The 27,626-nt window shown below is 41.8% G+C and overlaps 1 protein-coding gene across 1 annotated transcript in view; it reads right to left on the bottom strand.

Moving 5' to 3' along the window:
* LOC149311692 (ras-related and estrogen-regulated growth inhibitor) overlaps positions 1–27,626 on the bottom strand; it is a 145,477-nt gene that overhangs the window by 8,102 nt on the left and 109,749 nt on the right. Inside the window, exon 3 of the mRNA XM_089526689.1 lies at positions 7,960–8,016. Coding sequence (XP_089382815.1) covers positions 7,960–8,016 — 57 coding nt within the window. The remainder of the gene's footprint in view (positions 1–7,959; positions 8,017–27,626) is intronic.

Below are 27,626 nucleotides of genomic sequence, written 5' to 3'. Positions count from 1 at the left end.
CCTCACCTCAATAAGATTCCTTCCCAGAGACCCACATCTTGCCCCTCAAGCTGTTTTAGACTGCAGGTCCCATAATCCTTTACCAATAGCCTGCATAACCTCCTCCTTAAGGTTCCAAAGAAAATCCAAGTCCAGTCTCCTGCTAGTATTGCAATCCACAACTAAAGCACTCCTGAGAGATGACCATCCAACTTCTGTTTTAAAACCTCCAAGAAAGGAGAGTTCATTGCCATTTGGTATGTATTTCAGATGAGCAGAAGAGAAAATAACTTGTTGCTGTGTGCATTCAAGTTGTTTCTGACTTGTGGGAGCCCTAAGGTGAACCTATCATGTTTTTTTTTTTTTTTTTTGCAGGATCTGTTCAGAGGAGATCTGCCACTGCCTCCTTCTGAGGGTGAGAGTGTGGGGCTCGGGTGCTCAGAGTATGGTTTCCTTGGATAAGCAAGGATTTGCAACTGGCCTTTCAGAGTTGTATCCAATGCTCAAGCCACTACACCACACTTGCTCCCTTAGAGAAAATAATGCCAAAGGAAATTCACTCTCCATATACATAAACACACACACACACACACACACATACACTCTTCATCTATATGTTTTATAGGAACTTCTCTGGGGTGCATTTACACCGTAAAAATAATGCAGTTTGACACCGTGCTTTAGCTTCCTCCCATGGAATCCTGCAATTTATAGTTTTACAAGGTCTTTACCCTTTTCTACCAAAGAATACTGTGCCTCAGAAAACTACAAATCCCATAGTAGTTAAAGTGGATGTAAAACTGCATTATTTCTACAGTGTAAATGCACCCTACCTCAGTTATTGTGGTGCATGCACTGCCTTATCTTATTCAGCGGCAATGGGGGGGAAACAGAATACATGTGGGGGGGGGGGACTACTTAATAGACTAAAATTTTCTTTCTAGCACAGGGAAGGCTGCAGGTGGTGTGTTTCTTTTAAAAGGCAAGCCAGCTCACCAGCAATTCTCATTGGCTTCAGGCTCTCTTGCTTCATTCTGTTCTCCTCCTCTGGAATGCATGTTAGAATCTGGCTTCATAAACTTGGTTCTTAAAAAGCCCAAGGCCATGTTCATCTGCATCCATTCTGATACATAAGACAGAAAGGAACTGCCACCACTTCTTCAGGACCACTGTGAAAGCTGATTTCCACAATATGTATGTTACACAACTCCTTCTGCCAGAGGAGAGAAGGCTGGGGATAGAGTGGCAACAGAAGGTGTATTAAATTTGTATGAAGTTAAGTGACTAATATTCTCCCCTTTAGGCAACCGGATATAATATTTTGGGGAGGATGAACAGCTGTTAAGACAGCAGTGGAAATGATTGACTTGAGAATGATATTTACTTTTGAAAATTAAAATTTACTCCCCTCATCAATGCATGCAATTAATCAAAAGAGAGACTCTCTATTTTTTATATGGAAAGTATTTAGCATCATCATGAGCCAGCAAGTTGTAGTGGCTTGAGCACTGGACTATGACTCTGAAGTCCAGGGTTCGAATCCCGGCTCAGCTATGGAAACCAACTGGGTGACCTTGCACAAGTCACACTCTCTCAGTCTCAGAGGATAGCAATGGTAAACCCCCTCTGAAGAAACTTGCCAAGAAAACCCTGTGATAGGTTTGCCTTAGGATTGCCATAAGTTGGAAATTACTTGAAGGCACACAACAACAATAACAAAAAACAACATAATGTCATCTTCCCCTGAGCAATGAATCCCACTTTCCTTAATTTCCTTTTCTTCATTACCTGAAACGAGTAAGCAATTTTCCATGGTAGTGAACCTGAACAGGCTGTTCCATTGTGACTAGTCGCCAACACTAGCTTTGTTTCCCATGAATCTGTCTGATCCCTTTTTAAAAGGATCAAGGATCCTTTTTAAAAGGATGTCCAAGTTGATTGTCATCACTGTATCTTGCAATAGCAAATCCCATCTATGCACTAGGAGGGCAACAACACCCTCTTGCTTACTGTATGTTGTCTAGCAACTATCATTCAGAGGCCTACTGCCTAATACTGAAGGCAACATATGACTAATATGTCTGGTGGCCATTAGTAGGTTTATCCTCCATGAATTTATATAACTTCTTTTTAAAGCCATCCAAGTTGCTGGTCATCATTAGTTCTTGTGGTAGGAAACACCATAGTTCAGCTAAGCTACCAGCTGAAATCAGTTCACCACTCAGCTTTAGTGGATGACACCATATTCTAGCAGTATGAGATGGAGAAATGAATTCTGTTGTGCACCTGCCACTTGCGTCCCCTACCCTATGATTAAAGCAACACAAGTTGGAGATGTTCTTCATAGGGAATCAATTACAGCCTTCTGTTCTCCTTCATTCCCCCTTTCTGTGTCTTTTCCAGCTCTGCAATCTAAAGTGCATTAAGAGATTCACTCCTGTTCATGGCCGTTTTAAATTTGTACTCCGTAAACAGAAGCAGCACTGCAGTTAACAGGTAAAAATTTGTAAGCTGAAGTAGCACTAAAGTTAACAGTTAATGACAATACTTTATAGTTAATTATTGTCATAGTTAATTATTCTTTGATTGAATTTTACATTTTTTCAGGTATTCTACATCACTGAGAAAATTCAGGTTATGGGGCCTAAAATGCCATGCCATCAATATATCCTGATCCTTTTAAAAATTTTCCAGTTTTTCCCAGATGAAAACTCCAATGTGTGTCGTCAGGCAATACTGCAGTATGGTAAAGACAGCAAAGGTTTTCCATGCTCCCCATGCCCCTCGCCCCTGCCCCCCACTGAGCTGAGTTAACCAAGTGCTGGCTACCTTTTCACTTTGAACTCAGTTTGCAGCAACTGAAGTAAGCTTAGGACAGGGGTAGACAACCTTTTTGAGCTGGGGGCTGGGTTGCTGTCCCTCAGACAACTGGGGGGCTGAACTCAAAATGGCACCCAGAGCGGCGCGGAAGCTACGGTGGGGGCGGCAATCGGCGGCAGGACCGGGATGGGGCCGGTCCCAAGGCCTCGCCGGACTGGATCCGGCTCGCGGGCTGTAGGTTGCCGACCCCTGGCTTAGGACAAAGGGGGGAAGTGGGAGAAAAAGCAGCTGAAAAACTGGGATGAGAGAGGAATAACTGGGACTGTCCCTGACAAATCAGGAGAATTGGAGGGTATGAGATTGTCTCTCTTAACTGTGTCAGAATTTGGCAATACTAACATAAATGTGCCTTGACTTTTTGACTCCAGAGCCACTATTGGAATGGGTTTTAGTAGCTAATTCTGTAGCGCTGTGATGCTCTGCATGCACAAGGTCCCAGGTTCAATTTTTGACATCTTAAGCAGGGTAAGAAATGAACCCTCTCAGAAATCTTGGAGATCATACACATTTAGTAAAAGCAATACTAAGTCCAAAGGTCTGAATCAGCTTAAGGCACCTTGCTTTGATCATAGTGGTTGGAAATATTACCTTTGGATTACAACTCTCAGGATGCCTGGACAGCGTAACTTTCTCAAATTCTGGACTTAATATAAAATACTTTTGATGCTTCCTTGAGGGAAAAAATATTCCAAGTGGGTCCATATTTTGTAGTTACATGTGTCTAAATGGTTTTAGAAATCAAATGTGCTATGTTTTTTTTAAACGATATGCTTCCCTCTGCAGTGGTTTTAGAAAGAAATAAAATGTCCAAGGTATCTCTGCCAGTTAGAACCCAAACACATTTTAAAGACCTCAAGTAACATGTATTCTATCTTTTGTTGTTTACCATAATACTTTATAGCTGCTGTGTTACAAACCTATGATCACAAGGAAACATTTAAAAAGGAGAGGCAGTGGTGGTAAGAAAACCGTTAAAATGAATAGCTTTGTTTGCAAAAGAGATTTTTCCTTGCATTACCACTGGATTATTTTTAGTAAATTTGGCAGCCATCCGCAGGTTAGTTAAATTGTACTTGCTTTAAAGAATATGTGACTTCAGAGCTGCATGACAGAGTCAAAAGAAACTGCCAGAGAAAGCATGAGACAGATTTAGACTTTGGTTGATGCTCCACAGAACTATTTATTTTGAGGCAGACCACAGCCAGAGAGCCAGGTCTTTTGGGTTTCAGAGCAGCTTGGAGAATCTGAAACACCATGAAAAGGCAGGAGCAGTTCTCTAAAAGCCAAGATTCCTCCCAAGATTTCCCTCAACCCTTATTCTGCAATGCTTGATGAATTCATTTTGCATCACGCTCCAAATTCATGTCTAATTGCTTTGCTGGGGGTTGAGTCGGATCAAAGTTATATTGGCTAGTTTCTTGGCAGGCAAGAATTCTCTAACAGCATTGTCTTGGCTGATCTGCAGAATAATCTGAGTGGTTTTCATTACATTAAACTAAAGGCACCACAAGTGTGGTGACCCTTGGATGGGGATTGTATGGCCTGTATTCTTTATTTTTTGAGAAAGTACTAAAGTCCTGGGCCAAGCCAAGTCAAAATCTGTGTCAACAAAAGCTGAATTCTTCTATATTTACATTCAAATATATACACAGATGTGTGTACATAAACATGTACAGAAAGAACTAAAGAAAATGTCTTCCCAAATTCACCACTCCATAGGCAGTTGGTAACTTAGCATTGGTGACATTTTTGGCAATTTTGGAGTGTTTGTGTGTGGAAACTTATGTCACGGATAGCTTAAAACTCATGATCCTTTTAAACACAAAACCTCAAAAAACCTCTCCTGTGTTGGCATCCCTTCACTGGCTCCCCCTCCCTTTTCGTATTCAGTATAAGCTCCTGCTGTCCACATTTAAAGCCCTCCATGGACTGGCCCCTCCTTACTTATCAGACCTTCTTTCTCCTCACCTTCCCACCAGGGCCCTCCGCTCTGGTAGTCAAGGCCTGCTGTCCCAGCCCAGGATTTCCTCTGCCCCATCTCAGATTTGCCCCTTTTCACTCGCTACCTCTCACTCCTGGAACCTTCTTCCCCCGCAAACAAGAGCCATCTCTTCTTTAACCAGCTTCAAAACGGAGCTGAAGACCATCCTGTTCAGAGAAGCGTTCCCAGGCATTGCATAATTGTCACTTGCTTTTTGTTGTTCTTTTGTTGTCTGTTTTATTGAATCATTTCCTGTATTGCTATGTATTTTATATGTATTATCCGACTAAAGAGGCCCCTTCCCCACCACCTTTCCCTTCTCCTTTTGTGTCGTGTCTTTTTAGATTGTAAGCCTGAGGGCAGGGAACCGTCCAATTAAAAAGATTGTATGTACAGCGCTGTGTAAATTTACAGCGCTTTATAAATAAAGGTTAATAATAATAATAATAATAATAATAATAATAATAATAATAAAGAGGGTGCTCTTTGTGCAGGTTTATGAACTGTGGTGTTGGAGAGCCAGACTGGTGCTCTGGCTTGACAGTGCTATCAACTAGTCCCTTTTAGGCCAAGGAAAATTTGGCTTGGGGCAGCCAGCCCTCCAACCTATGTCCCAGTTGGTATGCCTAAGGCTAGAGTCTCAGAGGGGATGGCCACCCACTTCCATTCACTGCACAGCTTGAAAATGGGACTGTAGGATTTCCAGGTCCCAGAGCCAGTCCTCAGGGCAAGGTTGAGAGTAGTGCTTTCATAGTGTGTGTGTGTGTGTGTGTGTGTGTGTGTGTGTGTGTGTGTGTGTGTATTATTCTTTGTTGGTCCTGGTATTGTTATCTGAATGGTGTACGCTGTGCAGTTCATTGAGAGCCAGCATAGGATAATGGTTTCAGTATTGGGCTAAGATTCTAGGAGACCTGGAGTCCACATTCAACCATGGAAACCCACTGGGCGAATGTAGGGAAGTCATAGAATCATAGAGTTGGAAGAGACCTCATCAGTCATTCAGTCCAAATCCCTGCCATGCTAGATGACACAATCAAAGCATTCCCTACAGAAGGACAACCAGCCTCTGTTTAAAAACTTCCAATGAAGAATCCATCACACTCATAGGCCTTATATTCCACTGTTGAACATCTCTCACCAACAGGACATTCTTCCTAATATTTATGTGGAATTTCTTTTCCTGTTATATGAGTCCATTGCTCTGTGTCCTAGTCTCTGGAGCAGCAGAAAAGAAGCTTGCTTCCTCCTCAATATAACAACAATACCCCTGTGCAACTGTGGTTGATGCTTGCTGTATTATGATGAACGGCATTACCAGGGGCTGCCTAATGTAACATCACCCTTATAACCTTACCATAGCCTCCCCCCTTGCCATGACATCTCAAGAAATCATCTCTAAGTCTCAGGTTGTAGCCCAAAGCTGGAACATTTCTGACCTGACAACCTGACTTAAGTGGGTGATAGAGAAATAGTGATCTACACTTCTCTGCCCAGCAGCATTTCTGTCCTGACAGCTTTACAGCATAAGATGTCTATATATAAACAGCAGGGGGATGGAAAGAATATTTGAAAATCTTTGCAAATAGGTGAAAAAATGTGTTTCTCCAAGTGTTAAAAACCCCTAATCAGGGGCATCCTGGACTGATGAGAAATTTTACATTTTAAGATTTATTCTGAGAAAATTCTGCAATTTTTTTGTTTGTAGAGGATAGTTATTTTTTGCACAAAAGGTAATATTTCTGAACAAGGCACTATTTTCAGCCCACACACACACACACACAAAATACACAAATCCATGCAAATTTCACATAGAAAAAGGCTCAAACTCAGAAAATGGCACAATTTTTGAAGACAATCTCCCAGCAAGAAGACAACTGCTAAAATTACTCATTGGTGGGAATTGCATCCCCAGTGCAATATTAGCATCAGCCTGGAATCCTCAGCCACAGAGATAATAGAAGATTTGTTCCAGTTATACCATTAATAATCAAGCCCCTGAAGATATCAAATACAAGCAATCATAGTCAGGGTAATGAGAGACCATCTGGCTTCATTTTGGTGCAGTGATGTCATCATATAGGAATATCTGATTGGCTGTCTAGCACTGTGATGGTATCAATTCCCTGTATGATGCCATCATTGACTGGGGTCATTCCAAGAAAGAGAAGCACTCCTAAAAATATGGGTCTAAAACAGTTGCACTGGTGAGCAATAGAAGTTATGAGACATAAACAAACCCCTTTACAACAACAACCAAAAAAAGGAAAGAGGATAAAGGTGGACATTTCACATCTCTGAAGTTTGCACCAACCCTATTTTTGTTAGATTGTTGGTTCATCTAACTTTGTATGACACTCATTCTGTAGGGCAGTGGATCTTGAGGTGCTCTGGATGGGTTGTTATCTGTGACCCTAGGCATAGGGTACTTGTGCCTACATCCTGGGGGCGGGGGGGGGGAAGCTCTAACTAGAAGTAGCCCAGCCCTGTACATGCTGGCTTCCATGTCAGTGAGATGATATAACCAGTCCAGGTTTTAGTGCAAACTTCAAAAGGAGATATCCAAGATGTTTGACCTATTTTAGAGATAGGTTGTTGCATTTTGGTGGGTGCGTTTATAGACTTTACCAAAACTCATAGTGAATTCACTGTCTCTCTGCCACAGAAGTCACCATATAGCAACATTTTTGGACTACAAGAAACCCAACATAACCTTTTGGATTACAACTGCCAGAACTGAAGTTTTTGATGCATGCCTCTCAGAATCCCCCAACCAACATGACCAGTGGCTTTGCTGTCTGGGAAAGTATGGGAATTGAAGTCCCCAAAAGGTAATTTTCCCAAGTTATGTCCTCCAGAGTTTCTGGACTGCAGTTCCCTTCAGTTCTGGCCACTATAGCCAATGGTGAGGGATGGCAGGCATTGCAATCCAAATTGCTAATCCCCGTGTCCCTCAGAAATGAAGAAGTCAGAGAGTGAAAGTGGGGCTTCCTCCATGCAAAGTGTGTGTTGTACCATTGTGGTGACTCACTCTTACTAGTGTTGACCCAACTCAGCACTAGAAACTCTTTCTAGCATGTCCCAACACATTCCATTTTTAGAGGCAACAGAACACAACTCACCAAGAGTAGGATCGTATTCCCATATGAACCGTTTGGTCAGAAAACGCACAACGAGAGCTATGAAAAACAAAGAAAAAAGTTCAGGTCAAATGAGTGAACATAACACCTAACTTGATTTAGAGGAGTACTTTTGGCACATCTTCTAGTTATACTGTATTTCAGGCTGGGAACCTATTGTCACCTGGATGGTGGTGAACTGCAACTCCCATAATTTCCAGCACTGGCACTGATGAAAATTGGAGGCCAGTAACATCTGGAGGACTCCAGATTCCCAATCTTGCTTTATGTGATGATACCATATTATAATAATAACAACAATACCAATGTCCTTCCCTACCTCACCTTATAAATCTTGTCCCATTTGCAAGACATGGTAAAGATAGTCATATTGTAGGGAGCATTATTCACACAGCCACAAATGGTTTGAATCTGGGGCTCTTAATCTGTAATCCAAGGGAGTCCGTGGATAGTTGAGGTGTATGCATGTGTGAACCAGACTCAAAAATGTCATTGATTTCTCTCCTGTTATATGGACATTTGTCTTCATGAATCTGGTATTGCTATTCATGGGGGATTTTTTCCCTTTATGACAAAGGAAGGTGTTAAGGTTTTGTTTGCCTCCCATGTGGTGACATGGACTTTTACAAGGTCAGGTAATGTACATTTGTCCTTATTGCTATGTTATAGGGATGGGGTCCAGATTTCACAAGTTTTTCAAAAGGACTGTGAATCCCAAGAGGTAACATGGCAATAAGGACAATTGTACATTACCTGACCTTGTAAAGGTGATTTGAATGGATTCCACGTTGAATTCAGCATATGCCAAAGCACTGTGTGATTGTTTTTCTGCATGTTCTGGTTCACAACTCAAGCTCTACAAAGTTTTCAAAACAGCAGTAAGGAACAGTTGAAATTCATGACATGCAAAGATGACAATCAGGAAATAGCTATCAACAAGGTTGTGTTCTGCCTAGATAACAAATGAAAGCATTGATTTCTGTTAACATAGCCATGCTTTCATTGCAAAATTAACACATTGTCCACACTCATACATTACATGAAGTACATATTTCTGCCTCTACAAAGAGCAGAAAACACGCAACAAGAGCTGTGAAAAACATTCAGGTCAAATGAGCGGACATAACGCCTCACTCCAAAAATCTTCTTTTTTGGCATCTTGTTCAGTCTATAAAAAAAGGAAACGCTTTCCAAATTGCAAATAAGGGGCATATCTTACAATAAGGGACACCTGCTGGTCCTATAAGGGACAAGCTTTCAAACCTCAAATAAAGGACATTCACTATAATAAGGGACACCTGGCAACTCTAAGTCCTAATGAACTTTCTTTGCATAGCTCTTGAAATGCAAATCCAACATGGCACGCCTTGATTGTACAAAACAACAAACAAACAAATCAAAAGCAAAATTAAAAGACTACAGCATGCAAAACTGGAAATATTACTCTTAAATTAGAAAATTACACATTCAAAATAATTGCAGAGAAAAGGAAGTGGCTGAGAATACTCTCACCCTATAATCTCACAATATTTTATTACATTGCTACATTTAGATCACATTGTTCCTGGAAAGATCTCAAGGAAAAATATGTGTTCTCCCCCAAGTTGTTCTTATTATAAACATTTTGTGAGCTGTGGTTTAGTTAATGCTTGTAAAAAGCATTAACTTGTGCTACTTTTCTGCAGCACAAAATTCTGAGAGATGTACTCTGCCTTCCACAAGCTCCACCTTGGCAAGAGAAATGTATGTTGAATCAGAGTTGGAAGAGACCACAAGGGCCATCCAGTCCAACCCCGTGTCATGCAGGAAATCCAAATCAAAGCATAAATCACCTCTCCTGACCATTCCTTGCCATACTGCTTCCAAGTATTCATTTTCAGCAACTTAATTGGGGTGTGGGGTTGTTGCTGCTGTTGCTATGGTTAAAATAACTATGATTCAGAGACCTTTGGTGATCTACTGCAAATCATCAGAGATCATCCAGGAAATCCCAATTTATCTTCTGCTAACCACCTTTGTAGAGTGTTAAAAATACCTATTCTAGTTTACCCCAACAAGGCTTACAACATTGGTGGGCAAAGTGTGACCCATGTTGAGCTGCATGTGGCCTTTAGGGCCATTTTTGTTGCCTATGGGATTAAAAAATCCAAAGGTTTTTTTTAAAAAAGAAATATTTTAACCTCCAAATGCCTTATAAGAGGTATGTGGGTCATTTTTGCCATGTTTACCTCCCCTGGGACATTTTGGGACCAGGAGAGGCCTTAAAAAAGGAAAAAAAAGAAATGAAGAGGGTGTGACCTTTGGTTATTTCTTGTCGCCAAAAAGGCCTCTCTTGGGCCTCAAATGTCCCACCACCACCACCACCATAGTAACAAATGCCCCAAATCCCCTAGAGAGCATTTTAGGAAACTTTGGAAACATATTTTTGCAAGGTTGTGTGATATGAGTATGTGGCTCTACAAGGTTTCTAGGTGGAGGCTAATGCAACATCCTATCCTCCCACAGTTGTTCACCCCAGACTTTCAAGAACATATGGTGGCACTAGTAGCTAGTGCTACTGCTTTTACTACGATAACCATCACTATCTTTAAAACAAAAATGGGGAGAGGGTGGAGAAAGAGCAGTGTCTATCTGAACGCATTCACAACAACAATAAACCTGACCCAGGTTCAAAGTCTGACTCTACACTACCATGTGCTTATTCTTTGCCAAAGACCTTGGCAGCCAATTCTTCAGGCTCCTATAACATTGCAGAGGTTCAGAGATCTTGGCCATTATGAATGATTTCTCAATTGTTTACTAGTGTAGCGCATCAGGTGCTGAAGGAACAAGAAGTGCTTGCAGATTAAGTTTGACAGTTGCATGGCAGCAGCATGGGCCTGTAGTAAATGCAATTTGGAGCAGTACATTTCTTGGGCCGTGCCCTTGCCTGAATCATGTCTCATTCCATATTCAGACATTTCAATTAAAAATACAGACCACTTGCCTATGGCCCTTCACAGCAGGAGACACAAGCACTAACTTTGTCTGTCTCGATGGAATTTCATTCCTGCTTCAGGTCTCTTTTACCCTATGTGAAGGGCAGACACTAATTACTCAGCTATGGCTTACTCTTAATGGCCTAAACCATATGGTTCATTTTGTTTTATATTTTCATGCATTTATTTAATATACCTTTTTTCCCTTCCAGCATGGGACCTAAGGTGGCTTACAGTCTAAAAACTCATTAACAAAATGTTGATAAAAAACATTAAATAAGCAGTCATTAAAGCCACTACAGTTGTCCCTCTATATCCACAGATTCTTTAACCATGGATTCAACCATCCACAGCTTGAAAATATTTTAAAAATATATAAATTCCAAAAAGTAAATCTTGATTTTGCCATTTTATTTATGTGCCAACTTTATATTATGCAGTTGTTTTTAATGAGACTTGAGCATCCATGGATTTTGTTATCCACAGGGTGTGTGTTTGTGTCCTGGAACCAAACTCCAGTAGATACCAAGGGCCCACTGTATTTAAAACAGTTTAAAATACATTTAAATTATAATAAGGGTCCTGTCTGCACTGGAGCAGGGTAGCCTGGAATATCCTGGACCCAGAGCTGCCCTGCCCCTCTCCTGTTGCAAAGCCCTCCATTCTGATGCCAGGCAACTGTTCGCACATGTGTTCTCCTGAGTCACTCAGTGTGTCTATCACTGACATGGGTCATTTCACTCTGAGGTCTGAATGAGGTACCCAGTGACAGTCATATGGCTGGGCACCTCCTTCTGACCTGAGAGCGAGTGACTAGTAGCAGTGCGGGATGCACCAGTTGGCTCAGTGGGATGCATTTCAGTTTCCTGGCATTGCAACGGAGCACTCTGGATCTTCCTGGAATATCCAGAGCAAACAGCAACTTTTCAAAATCTGGGGTCAGAGGGGTAAAACCTAGTTCTGATACTGATCAGGTTGGCTGTTATCTGGTCTGTGTGCACCAGAACTGGGCTTTGGGTCATGTGTCATCTGGTCTCCCTGATGTGAAAATGGGGGGAGGCCGTAATATTTGGCCCATACAGATAGGGCCAAAAAAGATAAATAACATAGTGTAGCAACTTGAGCATTGGACTGTAACGTAACCAGAATTTTGAATTTTGCCTGCAAACAGGCTGGTTACCAGTGAAACTGTGGTAGCAAGGGTATTACATGTTCCCTGTTACACTCACTGAATCCATGGGATTTGGCTATGTGCTTGTCATTCAGCAATGATTCAATGGGTCAACACTCACTGGAATGACCCAATAGGATTCAGGCCATTACATTGTTTTAAAGAGATGAAAGTTGCCTCCATCCATTGTGTTACTTTGTTGTTCCTTTGGTTTGTTCTTTCCTGTGTTCCACTCTTCTTAAATTGAGGTTGAATTAGGAGACTCATTACTGCTGTTGTAGCTACTACAGTACATTGTTGAAAGGAACTGAGCTCTGATTTGCAGCCTGAGAAGCATTATATTTACATCCTATCTGTATCACAAGAACTCAGGGAGGTGACAAACACAATTACAATCGAAAACAATCTAAATCTATAGAAATAATAATAATAAAAACCCCAAGTCTGCCGGTTTCCTGTTAGGTATTTACATCATTTTAAAACTGATCTGTAATCATGTAAAGGTGAATTGCAATGTTACAAAATGCTGTTATTCTAATTGCATATCAAGAAGGGGAGCAAAGACATAGCTGTGTCTCCAAGACCATAGAGCAAATGGAACCAACGGTGTGGTTGTTGCACCATGAGTCCTGTTGTGCCATGGACATTAGAGTGCTATGGAAACCAGTGCACAATCAGCACCAGAGCACTAAGGGACTCATTGCACAATGAGAATTCCCACTGCACAACAGGACACTATGCAGGACTCCCTAATACGCATCACTGCAATTCACCCCTGATGCGTTGTGTGTCCTGTCAGGGACGTAGCTATGACATCATGAAGTAATAAAATGTAGCCACTGATGTGAGTTCTTGGCTGCTGCCTTAAAACATATTGAAGAATTTCAGCAATTTCAAATATATTAGAACAGCTGAAAACCATGTACAGTTTGGGCAATGCTGGACCCCAAAGGTTTTGATAAAAAGCCATGTACAGCAGTATTTGTACAGGGGTATTATAGGGAAAAACACTTTTCCAAACACTAACATTGAATGGAGATTGGGAGCATATTGTCAGCCAGTGCAATTCCTGTAAAACCTGTCAGCACTCAAGCTGCTGTGTACTGTCCTAGCTGAAGCCTCCAAATCATCTTAGTTAAGGGCAACCACATATAGAATGAATTACGGTAGTCTTATAGGGAAGTTACTGATTCCTGAACTACCATTTTCATAAAAGGCTGTTGGGGCCTCTTTTTGACGGCTCATTTTTGGACATTCTGCTGTTTTCACAGATCTAAATTAAATCCATGTACTGTACTTTTGCTCCCAATCTGTTCTTTTGACCACTCACTGTCTACTCAGCATATTGCTCTCTCTCTCTCTCTCTCTCTCTCTCTCTCTCTCTCTCTCTCTCAGTGGACTCAGCATCATCTAATGTTCAGCTTACTTTTGCAAGCTAACAAATAATAATAATAATAATAATAATAATAATAATAACAATAATCTGGGTTTAACTTTTCTGCCAATTTCACTTTCTACTGGACCGCCAGTCCCTAAACCATCAGATTTTGTGGATTCCTATAACTGGAAGGCCATTAGAAGCTGGCCACCAGCATTCTCAACTATGGACTCCATTTGTTCACAGTGACAAAATGGATCCATAACTGTTCCCAAGTTATGCACCTACGTCTTCAGGAGTCCTACCACATCTAGGGAAAGATTCTTATCTGCTCCCAGACCCACCATACCAGAAATTCTACATCTTATTGAGATTCAGCTTTCATTTATTGGCTCTCATTCAACCCATTCCAGCATCCAGGCACTGATCCAGCACCTGCACAGCTTCAACCTATTTTGATGACAAGGAAAAGCAGAAATAAGCACCATCAGCATATTAATAGTGCCCAACCCCCACATTCTCAATGAGTTTATCCATTAGCTTCATATATATGTTAAATAGTAACACAGTTGAATTTGAATGGCATGAGGTAGTTGAACTTTGTATGGCCTGTGGGAAAATTGGCACTACACTCGTTCCTCTACATTCGCTGGAGTTAGGGGCACAATACCCCTGTGAATGTGGGAAACCTGCAAATAACAAAAACACTGTTTTTACCTGAGTGAACACCTCTCTAAGAATCTCTAGGTCCTGCAGTGCAACTCTGTGGTCAACATCTGCCCGACATTGGCCATATTATTGCTCTGGAGGAGCTACAAATGCCTAGTGGAGCATTCTCTCTAGGAATCTCTAGGTCCTGCAGTGTGATTTTTGATTAAAAGTTGACCATATAGTTATGCTGGAGGACCTAGATATTCCTAGAGAGCACTTATTGATAAAATCCATGAATAATCAAATCCGAAAAAGTCAAACTGGAAATGTGGAGGGATTAATATAATTTGGTCATGCTGCATGCAATTAGTCCTGCCCACTGTTGGAATATGCTCCCTGAGATGCCTGAAATACTGGAATCTTGCAATGAAAAAAGTTTCCTAAGATAAATATGGAAGAAAAAGAAGAGGAACATTCTGGTCTGAATCTTATTGGTAGGCTTGAAAAGAGTAGACCCGCTGAATCAAAGGAATATACACATTCAATAATTGATTCAATAGGTCGTCTTTGTTTGGTTGGGGCCAACCTATAGAATTCAGGCCATGATTTCCTGTTTGGCAATAAGAAGCAATTCATAGCTCCAAAACCTGGAAGAGTTTAGATGAATCAAATTTTGGAAGCATGCACACTATTTCTTTAAAATTAACTTTGTCCTCCCACTCCCTTCCACTAGTCCAAGACAAGATGCATGCAATATTTTACTTGAAGAAAGATTGACCTGAATCTTAACTAGATGTTGACCAGTGTTCGCTGTTGTTTGTGTGTATGTGTGTATGCAGATTATTATTTTTCCTAAATGCACATTGGTTGTTTCTGGTTTTGGCTGGAATCAAAGATTGAACCATAGAACTTTATTAAATATGTTCTTTTGCTTGTTCTATAAACTGTCCATCCGTCAACAGGATGACCTGTTAAATCCTGGAAGAACATCTGCTTTCTTGAATGAGTTGAAAATCTGGAGAGGTTCAGGTAAACACTGTCTACATTTGAATTCAATTTTCAAACATCCTCCCTCAAAAGCATTCTGTGGTTTCTGTACAAGCATTTGATCTCCAGAGAGATAAAGCTTATGAAGGACAAAGTCTGAGATTAAGACTGAGTTACAGCTTTCATATCATGGCCTTTTTCTTTCTCTGATTTTCAACTGAGGCACTTGGCAAATGCATTTCTCTCTCTTCCTCTTTCTTAATAGTGTGTATGGAACATATGTCTAAAAAGCTTTTTGGAAACCAGCTGCTTCCAGTTGCATATTTGGGACATTTCCTCATATACTTCCTTGGCTTTTAGAAATCTAGATGGAAGTTACATAAATATGCACTGGACATGTGGCTTTCTGATGGAATTCATGTAACCATTTTTGAAATGGAAGGATCATCTTTCTGCTCAGCATTTGTACAGTAAAATATTGCATTTATTTATTTAGTTTTAAATAGAAAAAAATGCCATGACAAAAAAGTGCTCTCAGGCCCCAAGGTTTAGAGCAATTAAGTTGATAGGTGTATGTTTATCACAGTCTGTCTTTATGTGGGGAAAACAATATTCTAAAACCTATTATTACTCCTGTCTAGAGTAGATCCTTTGAATGAGTTAGATTTACCTATGTGTGTAGAGATACCATTCAATAATAGATCAAATGTGGTACTCTAGTTGTGATTAGTCAACAGGATTTCTGCCAACGTGTTACAGATTTTGAGGATGAAATTACCTATTCTTGTGTATTCACATTTCCTCCCATGACAGATTTTAACCATGTAATTAACCAGGGGGGGAAATGATGGCTTGTTGTGATTTCCCCCACCAATTTACATGTTTTGGCTTAGTCTGGTTCTTCCTAGTTGGTTTATAGACCATAAATTCAGGGAGCTTCCATGACCAAATGTGTGTTCTTTATATGTAAAGGTAAAACCAGATGATAAATTCAATACACTTGCTCACAGAAGTGGTGAAACTCATCTGTTTAGACAAGAACATGCTTTTCTTACATATTTTATATTTCCTGTGCTTTTTGGGGGACTGCTTTTTTGGAGGGTATACATGGGCTTTAATTGATAAGTATGATTGCTGAAGCATGCATTTCTGAATAATTGGTATTGTGGGAAGGAAAATAAATGCAATGTAGGGAAAACACATTTCCCTTAATGCCTAGTTTGACTCTGCAGGTCCATATCTAATGCCTGTGATTATATAAAACAGTCTTCCCCAACCCGGTACCTTCCAAATGTGTTTGATGACAGTTCACATTGTCTGCTTTGATAAAAATCAGATCTTAGAATCGTTACTTTTTGATGTATAACCTGCAGAATCCACTAGCTAACATGACCATCGAAGGGTAATATTACCACATTGTTCAGTAATGAAAGGAGAGAAAGGGATGGTTAGAACAGGAAAGATGAGGAAAGAATGGTAGGCGTGTGTGTGTGTATATGTACAGCTCTACATAGCAATGACTGACATTAATAGTCATCAATACATTGTTCCTTAGAAGACAGTCAGCATTTTGCCTGATTTCCTAATCTTTTGTGTATGTTTATTCATGTTTATAATGAAGACAGCTGTTTCACTCTATTGTTTATCACCTAACATCTGAAAATCTGTAGTCTATAAAATAACCATTAGTACAGTAAACATTTTTTATTGTCGTGCAAAGACAAACAGTCCCATTAACTCACAGTTCCTGTCCTACTCCCAAGGAAGTAAAATTAAAATCCCATAATCCAAACATCTTGATGGGTGAGGATACAAGACCTTTTCACTTGGTAGCTGGGATGACATTCCAAATGCAGTATGGCATCTGGCTTTTAAAGATCTCTGCAGGGACAAAAGCTCTACAGGCAAACATTTTCCCTTCAGCTTCTGAAGGCCTCACTGCTTCAAGTTGCTCAAAGGGATACAGCCCATACCCTATTTGAGATAAACTGTAGCCACTTTATTCCTTTAATTGTATAAAAATGTATATCTTGCTTTGCTCCTCCAAAAAGTGTCACAGCTTACAAAATATAAACAGACATATGAAAATAATACCATGATAGGAACACACTGGTCAAGTACTGCTAGCTGGGAGTAGAAGGTGCTGTGTCACAGAGGTTTGCTCCATTCTAGAAAACTGGTTCCAGAGAGTGGCATAGGTGCACTCTTGTTCAGCTCCATAGCCATTGTAAAAAGGAATTCCACAGAGGTCCATCTTGTCTCTCATGCTGTTCAGTATCTATGTGAAGTCACTGAAGAAGATCATTAGGAGTTTGGGGGTTGGGTGCCATCAACATGCTGACTGATAGGATCCAAGAGGAAGCTCTACTTCTGCTTGTAATCCATGTCAGCTGGGGTTGTGCCAGTGTTGGATGCGTGCCTGATGCTGTAATTGGTTGGATGCAGGGCAATGGATTGAGGTTGAATCCTGATGAGATGGAAGCCCTGTAGATTGGTGGTTCCTTGCTCTATGAACTGGATGGGGTTGCATTTCCACTGAAGAAACAGGTGCATAGCTCAGGAACACTTCAGGATCCATCTCTGTCATTGGAGACACAGTTTGGAATTCCTGTGGCCACCTTTGAGTGACCCTCCAGGTACATTTCTTGGACAGGGATAACCTAGCAACTGTTCATCATTACTCTGAAGTAGTACATCTTCCCTTCCTAACCCACTTCTACTTAGGTCATTGCACAGTAAGAATATGGTATAATGTTCTTCTGCTTTTTAATCCTGACTTACTCCAGTGACAGCAACTAGTTTGTTTTGTTGCCTATGATGGTTCTTATGTTCTCCATAAGGATTAGCAATATCCAGCGTGGCTGGGCAGCTACCTTGGGACCAGCTCTCCAGGATGAGTCACTGCAGACCAAGCTGAGCTTTTTTATACATCCCTTCTTCTTAGCTTAAATTAGCCTTGAAGCTGTTACAATGACATCTCTACAATGCCTTCAAACATCGTATCAGAGCAGACAGAGATAGGCCACAGCCAAGGAATTTTGCTGCTCAGGGGAAAGAACAACATGTTTCTACCACAGCACCAGATACATAACCCAACTAGACTACCAGTTGATAGTACAGTGCGCCCAGGCTTTACACGGGGGATCAGTTCTGGACTCCCCTGCGTAAAGCAAATTCCACGCATGCTCAAGCCCCATTTAAAGTAATGGGGCTTCACGCGGCAGCACGGCATTAGTCCCTATGAGTTGCGCCGCCCCTTACTTCCCGGGCGGCTTTTAACATATGCTGAAAGCTGCATAAAGTGCACCTGCGTATGATGCAGGCACACTGTACTGTATTCTCCATTGCACCTGAAGCAGCAGCTTGCTTAGAGTGTGCAAGATAAGCATAACACACAGTTTGTCCTCCAATAGATGGGGATGGCTCCAACATCCAAGATGAATAGCTGCTGCCACCCTCCTATGTCTGCCACCTGAGGGAACTTCCTCACTCTCTCTGATGGTAGGGGTGGTTCTAGAATGAAATATGACAAATTACACCACTCAAAAGGACAAATAGTTATGCGCCTTTCAAAATTGCACAACTGACTGGATAGAATCCTGTTGGTTAATCCAATGAGGGTAGACCAATTGAATCCATTATTAAATGGTGAGTTAACACATAGGTAAACCCAGTTGATTCAATTGCTTTATTATAATGGGGACTATCAATAGGATTTGGGCTCATATCTCACTTAAACCTGGGATTCCCATGGGTCTCCTGTCCACTGTATTCCTGTCTGCATAGCTTTGTTCTTTGGTCACCTTCACATGCACACCAACATCTCACAGATGAAAACTGGTTCACATATGGCCACGCAACATCAGAGTGTGGGTAAGATGCCAAATGTTATTAATGAGCAAGAAGAGACAAGCAATGAATGGCTGCAGCAGTTTGCCTTTGCCTAAGTTGACTGGGAAAGGCAAGATTCTGCCCCATTCCTCTGCCTCCTGCTTGGTTAATTGAAGTCATGCCCAGCCTGGAGGATGACTCGGGGGACTCAGAGGATGAGCCAGAGCCCCTGGGACCTCAACCTGTAATTGGGGAGCCTGAGGCTGGCCCTAGCTTTGCTGGAGCAGAGTCTGTAGCCCCTCCAGAGGTTCAGCAGCTAGTCTGCCTGGGGCTGAGGCTGTGGACATAGAGAAGGATCTGGGAAGTGTGCTTCAGGGAGCATCGAGCTGAAAAAGAGGGGCTTCAAAGATCACTGAGGCTTTATCAGAAACGTGTTTGTAATCAGACACACCTGAATGCCTGCTGCCTGCCTATTTAGGCAGCTGGAGCATGTGTGCCTTTTTGCCAGTTATTATCTGAGCTTCTTGGAGGAAAGACTCGGCCTCTAGCTCCTGTGGCTTCTTGGAACAAATTCTTGCTTCTTAGGCTGCTGACTATCTTGATGATCTGGAAACCTTGACCTTGGACTGCCTTATCAACCTGCCTATCTGATACCTTGAATCTTGGACCATTTGAGAACTCTTTTGGTAATCCTGCTGATACTGCCTTGAATCTCCAAGACTGTGTTGCTTGCATTGACTGCTGTCTGGGGGTTTGTTTGTTTGAGAACTAGGCTGACTTTATCAGCCATTTGGCTGCTTTGCTGGACAACTGAGTACAAACTACATTTGCACATTTTCCTTGGTTAGCAGCAGCAGCTGAAGTAAGCTGAAGATAAATGGGAGAAAGTGGGATGAGGAGAGAAATTGGGTCATTTTAACAGCAACTGAAAAGTGATATGACAGAAGATTAGTCGAAACTGTTCCTGCCATATTGGGACAGTTGGAAGGTATGTCTTCACAGAAGGTTTAGCTTCATCATCATTCTGGTGCTCAAAGACAAAGCTCAAGGTAACACTGAAATCCCGCAGCAAATCATTTCCTCTACAAAATATGTGCAGTTATGCAAAGCTGGCCTTCTTCTGTGTGAAACAAAGCAAAATGATTTGTTCAGACTTAGAGCTTGCCTTGACTTCTGGCATTTACCAGTAGTTCTTGCTGCAAACAAGGGATGATGTCTGTCACCACTGGCTGTTTCCCTATGAATAATATTTGTGGATGACCACATCCATCTGGCTTCTGTGTTTCCTCAGCTTAAATTAACCAGAAATGTGGGCATGTAGGTGTCAAGGCTGGTTAATTGTCTGCCCTTTCTGAAAATCAAATGACTCAATCCACACTGCAGAAAGTGGAAGGGTTCATACATACAACCTGACATGGAAGAAGAACTGGAGAGGCAAAGTAAAGTAAGCAGAGGCCTGGGAAAACATGATGCCAGGGAGAAAACATGCCCCTTTGTGCACTGAGAGGTGAGAGAGATTTAGCATTTGCATTATCTGTTCCTCTCTGCAAAAAGCCTGTTCCTAGCATTCTGTCACTCTAAAGTACAACCAAAGAACAGGGCTATATAGATAAGAACAGGCATAATTCTCAATGGTTGAAATCAGCAGGGGGAAAAAAGACAGAGAGATCAGAGATAGCACCTATTGTGAGCTTTATGAACTATAGACTTCAAAAATTGACACTATCTGATTTCTAACAAAGATCATACTTTGAATGGTCCTGGGGTTCAATCTCAGGCACCACAGCTGCAGGAATCACATAACAGGAGATGTAGAAGCCCCCTGGTTGACACCTTGGAGAGTTACTATCACTAGGTGGGCCATATTAATCTTTTCCTGGCACAGCTTGGAAATATTTATTTGGACTATAGTTCTCAGAGTTCCCCAGCCAGCATGTCCACTGCCTATGCTACCCGGGAGATCTTAGGGAATTGTAGTCCAAAGAATAGCTTTCTCAGTCTGTGAATCCTACTTATCTATATTAAAATTCAACTTCCTTCTCTCTCCTTTCTGTGTTTCTAACTCCCAGTGCGGCTAAAGAATAAAGAGAAGAGCAGAAACAATAAAAACAGCAAACCCAAACTGCCAATGAAAACATATGAAGCAGCAGCAATAATGAAAAACAGTGACAAGGAGAATAAAACCACTTCAGATGATTTTTTAAAAGGTCTGGAAAAATACAGAGATCTTTGTCTGGCACCAGAAAGAGTAGGCGCTGGGCCAGCCCCGCTGAGAAGGCTGTTTGTAAGGAGAGGCTACATTACAGAAAAGGCTCCCATTATTACTGGTTGTTGTTATCTTTAGTTGCTGCTTTTTTGTTAACTTATATCCTGATTTCCCCCAATTTTGATTAATATTAAACTACAGAACATTAAATTCAGGACAGATTAAAAACATCAGTAAAATACATATAAAAGTTTTTATTTATTTAAAAAAAGTAATACAGCCTGCCAGCCCAACAACTTACCATTCAAAGTCCATTGCAGCCAGTTCCTAAAAAGTATGTTGGAATAGGAAAATTTTCACTTGATGGTGGAATGACAGAGGGAGGAAGCTATCATAGCCTCCCACCAAAAATGTCTTTTCACTGGTATCAACACTGACATAGCATTTTACAGCATTCTGAATGCTTCACCTGCTGGAAGTCAGGTCTCCTCTGGGCAACTGATGGCTCCTAACCACATGAAGAAGAGCCAGTGTGGTATTAAACACTGGATGAGAGCTCTAATAGATCAAGGTTTGAATCCCCACTCAGCCATGGAAACCAACTGGGTGACCTTGGGCAAGTCATAACTCTCAGTCTCAGAGGAAGGCAATGGAAAAACCCCTCTGAACAGTCTTGCCAAAACAAAACAAAACAAAACAAAACACAAACAAGACAAAACAAAACACAAACAAACACGATAGGGCCACCTTAGGACTGCCATAAGTCAGAAATCATCTGAAGGCACACAACAGCAGCAACAAGAATAATCACATGGATGCTCCTTGTAGGAGTATAGCTGCATCTCTTTTCAGACCTTTCTTCTAAAGAATAGGTGTCACACAATGCAGGTTAGGGTGCACACTGCACAACATCCAAAGAACCTCAGGCAGAATATCTTGCAAGGGCTTCCCCTTGTTCTAGCAATAAAAATACAATGATAACAAACTAAGGTGGGATACAGACCGCCAGAAAAAGGCGGCTGGGAGCCGCCTCTCTTTTCCGCATAGCCACAGCGCAGCAACCAAATTATGTGGCGCGGATACGCAGAAAGAAAAGGAGCGCTGAAAAGTGGCTCCTTTTAGCTTGCACAGGCATTTGCAAACTGCCTGTGGCAGCAAGAGTACGTCACTCCTGCGCGCGCCCATCTGGACGGTGCGCAGCAGTGACATCACAGCTGTGCGCACCGTATATACGGTGCCACACAATGATGATGTCCTGGTGAAGTCCTAGGGTTGTGGGGCATCTGGAAACAGTGCCACGAGGCAACCCTAGCACATTGCCAGGACGTGCTAAAGGGCCCGTCTGTCGAGGGCCTAAATAGCTAAAAATGTGATTCTCTTCTATTATACTCAAAGATTTCTGCATGCAGAACTACATTATGCCCCCCCTCCACCACCACCCCCCCCAGGACTCACTGTTTCACTGCAATACTCCCCCACGGTCCACATGGACAGCAGGAACATGAGGGAATCATTGTTTATTCATCATATTAATTTGTATCCCGTTTTTTCTCTCAAAATTGGAACACAAAGTGGCTATCAGAGAAACCTCTGACTGTGTTCCCATAGCTAGACACAGACTGCAGACATCCAGTGGGATCTACTAGGGTCCTCAGTAGGTCTCAGCAGCAGATCATACCATCAGTTTGTGTCTGCATATGGGAACATAGCCAGATGCTTCTCCAATCCCCCTTGCTTTCCACTAGCAATAGAATGGCTGTGGTGGGGGAGCTATCACAGCAACTACTGAGTCTTCTCTCTCTGTGTGTGTTTTTGGACATTGCAGAGGAAGAAAATACCAACCTGTGCAGCCCCACACCAAATATATGCAAATGTATACATTTGAAAGGTGGATTTATGCCTATGTATGTCACTAACAGGATGACAGTCAAAATCTGCTGTCTGATGTGGTTTCCTTACTTTGCTTTATGGTAGAACATAGAGGTGAGTCTGTAAAGCAGTTCATTTGTTCTTTTGGTTTTAAGAATAAATGCTCCACTGTTCTTTCCTCACCACTCATCTGTTCATCTCCAATCTGTATATTAATTTCAAAATGCACTTTTATAATCCTGGATATCTTTTTTCCCAGATGTCCCCCCTCCTTCTTTGAAATGATTGAGCTATGCAGGGAATTCCTTTGTGCAATCAGCAAGTTTGCAGCTGTACTGGGTTTTGAGGCATGTTTGGTGTTTTTAAAAATAAAATAAAATTACAAAGCATGTTGGAAAGTCTGTGTGCAAATGCAAATTGTGACTTCATTACCATATTTTCTTTTCTTGAGGTCAGAAGAAAAATGTATTCATTTTTCATGTAGCCCAGCCAAATATAGACATAAGGTACATTTCCCTTGATGTTCTGTTGCAGTTTTTGGCAGTTTGGGGAATGGGAGCAAGACCAGAAACAAAGGATGTTAACTGTTAGACCAGGGCCCCCTTTAGCTCACAAAATGATAGCACTTTGATTCCACTTTAATTGCCATGGATCTGTAGAATCCGTGGTATTTAGAATTGAAAGCCAGAGAGCAATACTGCCTTCACACAACACAACTACTACTATGTCCTAGATCAGGGGTGAGTAACTGCAAGAGGAGATGAGGGCAAATTTTGCCCTGCAACTCAGTCACAGCCTGGTCAGCTTGTCTAGGCATATTGGAAGTGATAGTATGTCACTCCTGGTCACAATTTTCAGGCTAATTCAGAGCTGAAAATGAAGCTTGGGAGTTCTGGGGCGGAAGGAGGATAACTATCATGTTTGTGGATGGCTTTTGGTAGTTTGGGGTGGAAAATGCCCTCCCATGCATTCTTTTTTGAAAAATGGTGTAGTTTTTTGGGAAGAAGAGAAAAATGCAGTTTTTCTGTCATCTTCCGGCCTGTGAGGTAGTGACCAGGCAGGCCCAGCTCCATCAGGGCTAGCCTGAAGAAAGAGGCCCCTCCCTCCATAACTGTCATCTTCCGGCCTGAGAGGGAGTGACCAGGCAGGCCCAGCTACATCAGGGCTAGCCTGAAGAAGAAGAGCCCTCCCTCCAGTCCATCTGCCTTGGTCCAGGCCTCAGAGGGAGAGAAGAACCACTGGACCTCATCCCCTTTCCCTCCACCATTTCCTTCTCCTTTTGTGTCGTGTCTTTTAGATTGTAAGCCTGAGGGCAGGGAACCGTCTAATTAAAAATAATAATTGTAAGCTGCTCTGATAGCCATTAGGGCTGAAGGGCGGGGTATAAATACCATCAATCAATCAATCAATCAATGGCACATAGGCTGCACCTTCCCCCTCTCTGCACTAAAACAGTATCTGGTTAAAGGGCTCTCAGAAGAAAGTCTACTAGTTTGGAGGTGTTCCAGATCTGAACAACTTTGCAAATCAAGATTAGCTGAAAGATGCAGAGCTGTAGGAAGGAGAGTACAGACCTGGAAGTTGCAGCACTGGAATCCTCATGGTGGCTGACATTTATGTAGGTTAACTGATGTTCTGCAAGAAGGTATGCGGTACCTGTTTGTGCAAGTTTTTGATGATTACACAATGGTAACTGGATGGTGTCAAGTGTAGCTTCATCCTCCCTCCAAATGATCACTGACTGGCCAGGGATGCATGTGGGAGAGCTCTGTTGCACCATCAACTGTTGCCTTGTCAAACATCCACAACATAGGCTGGCAGAATTTACACGTTGTCAGCATTAAATAGGACCCAGAAAAGCCACTGGAACAGCTGCTAGAATGACAGGAAATGGCCATTAGAGTTTTCTTTTGAACGCTTTATGCTATGCCAATATTGAATATTGAAAATGGCCTTTGATGTTTTAGTTTGGATGCCTTGCTATAATCAACAAAAAGGAGCAGCTTGTACAAAGCAGTTTTCTATGGGTACAAATATACTCTTCTGATGAGGAGCTCCATCTACTACACCGTAGTGTTCATTCTTGGGAAGTAACACTTGTCCTGTGGCCCCACGTGTGTAGTGACTGCTTATGGAAGCCACGATTTTAATGCCCTCTCCTAGGAAGTGTGTATTAACCTTTCCTGGTTTTTATTATTATTATTATTAACCTTTATTTATAAAGTGCTGTAAATTTACACAGGGGGTTTGAATGACTTTTTATTTCAATCTGTATCCATTGATGGTCATAGATCACATGCTTTTTTACTGGTTTAATTCATTCTGTTTTGAAATACGTAGTAATAAATTTTCTGAGAATTTGACTTCGAAAAATGAATTTTTCTTGTTTGATATTATTGCAGAAAGCATGCTGTGTTCACACCAAAATAAAACCAAATCATAGCATGTGATATGTAGTTAAGGACGTTATGGTGGAAGCACACTGAAGCCTAGTTTTTACATGGTTGAGCATGGTGTAAGGGTTCCACATATGGAACTCCAATGTGGCTCCCCTGTTGCCACCCTCAGGAGTCACCTCTGTGCTGTGATAGCCCCCCAACACCAGCATTGCCATTCTGTTGCTGGTGGAGAGTGGAGGGGATGGGAGAAGCATCTGGCATGACTAAGAACATCTTCTAGTGAGATCTGCTGCGGTTTTCCTAAGATCTCAGTGAATGATGCCATCAGTCCATGTCTGGCTATGGGAACATAAACATATACTTTGCCAATCCCATCTGCTCTCCACCAGCAATGACATGTCTCTGTGTAGGTGTTACTGCACTGCATTGGTAAAACCTGGGGTGGTTTTGTGGAGAGAGGAAGAGAAAACAAACCTTTGCAATGACCAATCTTCCCCCTCAAAAAAAATCCAACCAAATATAAGCAAGTTTAAGGTGAATTTACACTTCTGTATGTCACTAACAGAGAGCCAGCATGGTGGAGTGATTTGAGCATTGGATTATGACTTCAGAGAGCAAAGTCTGAATCCTGCTGGGTGACCTTGAGCAAGTCACAGTCTCTCAGCCTCAGAGAATGGCAATGGCAAGTCCTTCTGATGAAACATGCCCCCAAAAATACTTCTGATAGGCTTGACATAGGGTCGCCATAAGTTGGAAACAACAGCAACAACAGCAACAATGTTGCTAACAGGATGCTGGTGTGAGTGCTTCTACTTTTTCAAGAATAAAACAGGGATCTCTGACATGCTCAGATGACTCAAACATGCAAGAGTTGACCTACATGCCTGAAGAGGCGTGAGATGTAGAGCAGGTCTCTGGAGATGGTACCATTTCACAATCCAGGCAGGAAGGGGACTGTGTGTTAGAATACCCTCCCCCATGTCAAAAGCGGACACAGAAAATTAGCACTACAAGCAGAAGGCTAGATTAGGGGCTTAAGTTTTTGTTTGTTTGTCCAAAGAAAGAAACATTTGAACCTACTGTCTAAAACTGTATCAGCTTCTCCAGTGGGACTGTTACACACAATCACTCTAACAACTGCTGAGTGCACACAAGAAAACCACACTAGGATGGGAAATTCTGTCGCATTAGAAGAAATAATAAGAGATCTGCAAATTTTGGCATATGCTTCAAACAAATGTAAAATAAAATTTCTACCATGCACACTGGCCATGTTCCACAGTAACGTAAAACAAATTTTCTACTATGCACACTGTCCGTGTTCAGCAGGAATAGCCATTTCTGGTACAGAGGGAACTGTGTTGCAGCAGTCTGCAATACAGGTGTTAAAGATGTGGGGCCTCTTTGTCCCAACATGGTTGAACCTACAAGGATTTTTCAGTCAAGAGATGCAAGCTCCTTTCCTCCAACTGTCCTGATTTTAAAGGATAGTCCTGATAAATCCTGTTTTCCCATTTTTTTCAAGTGCTTTTAAAATGTCCCAGTTTTTCTTGCCTTCTCCCACTTTTCCTCTTCATCCTCAGCTTACTTTAATTGAAGCAAACTGAGTTCAAAGTGCAAATGTAGTTTGCATTTACAGTGCGCCCACGTCATACGCGAGTGCGCTTTACACGGCAGAGCCGCATGGGGAGTAAGGGGTGGTGTGTCCCTAGGGACTAATGGGGTACGTGCTCATGGGGCACACACGCTGCCACGCCGCCATTCCACCACATGCGCGAGCTACATTAATTTAAATGGGGCTCGAGCACGCGTGTAATTTGCTTTACGCGGGGGAGTCTGGAACGGATCCCCCGCATAAAGCAAGGGTGCACTGTACTTAATTCAGCTGGGGACAGAGAAGCGGATGGAATCTTGTCCTTCCCAGTAGGCACAGGCAAAAGCAAACTGCTGCAACTTCTCCTAACTTGTGTGCTCTTCTTCATTAATAACTTTAGCCATTTTAACCACACTCTGATGTTGCTTGGTCATGTGTGCCCCAGGTTTCTTTTATGAAATGTTGGAGGATATGGGCTAGAATTGACAAATCTGTCAGTTTTGGTCTCCCACATTCACATTTCTTAAAATCTCAAGCTCTTTTCATCCTGAATATAAAGAAATGTGTGCACTTCTATAAATTCTT

The sequence above is a fragment of the Sceloporus occidentalis genome, unplaced genomic scaffold (genome assembly GCF_023333645.1).
Source record: "Sceloporus occidentalis isolate IW3139 unplaced genomic scaffold, rSceOcc1.0.p SCAF_5, whole genome shotgun sequence".
Taxonomy (NCBI): domain Eukaryota; kingdom Metazoa; phylum Chordata; class Lepidosauria; order Squamata; family Phrynosomatidae; genus Sceloporus; species Sceloporus occidentalis.
Note: the sequence above shows the minus strand (reverse complement) of the source record. Positions and strands in the feature narration are given on the sequence as shown.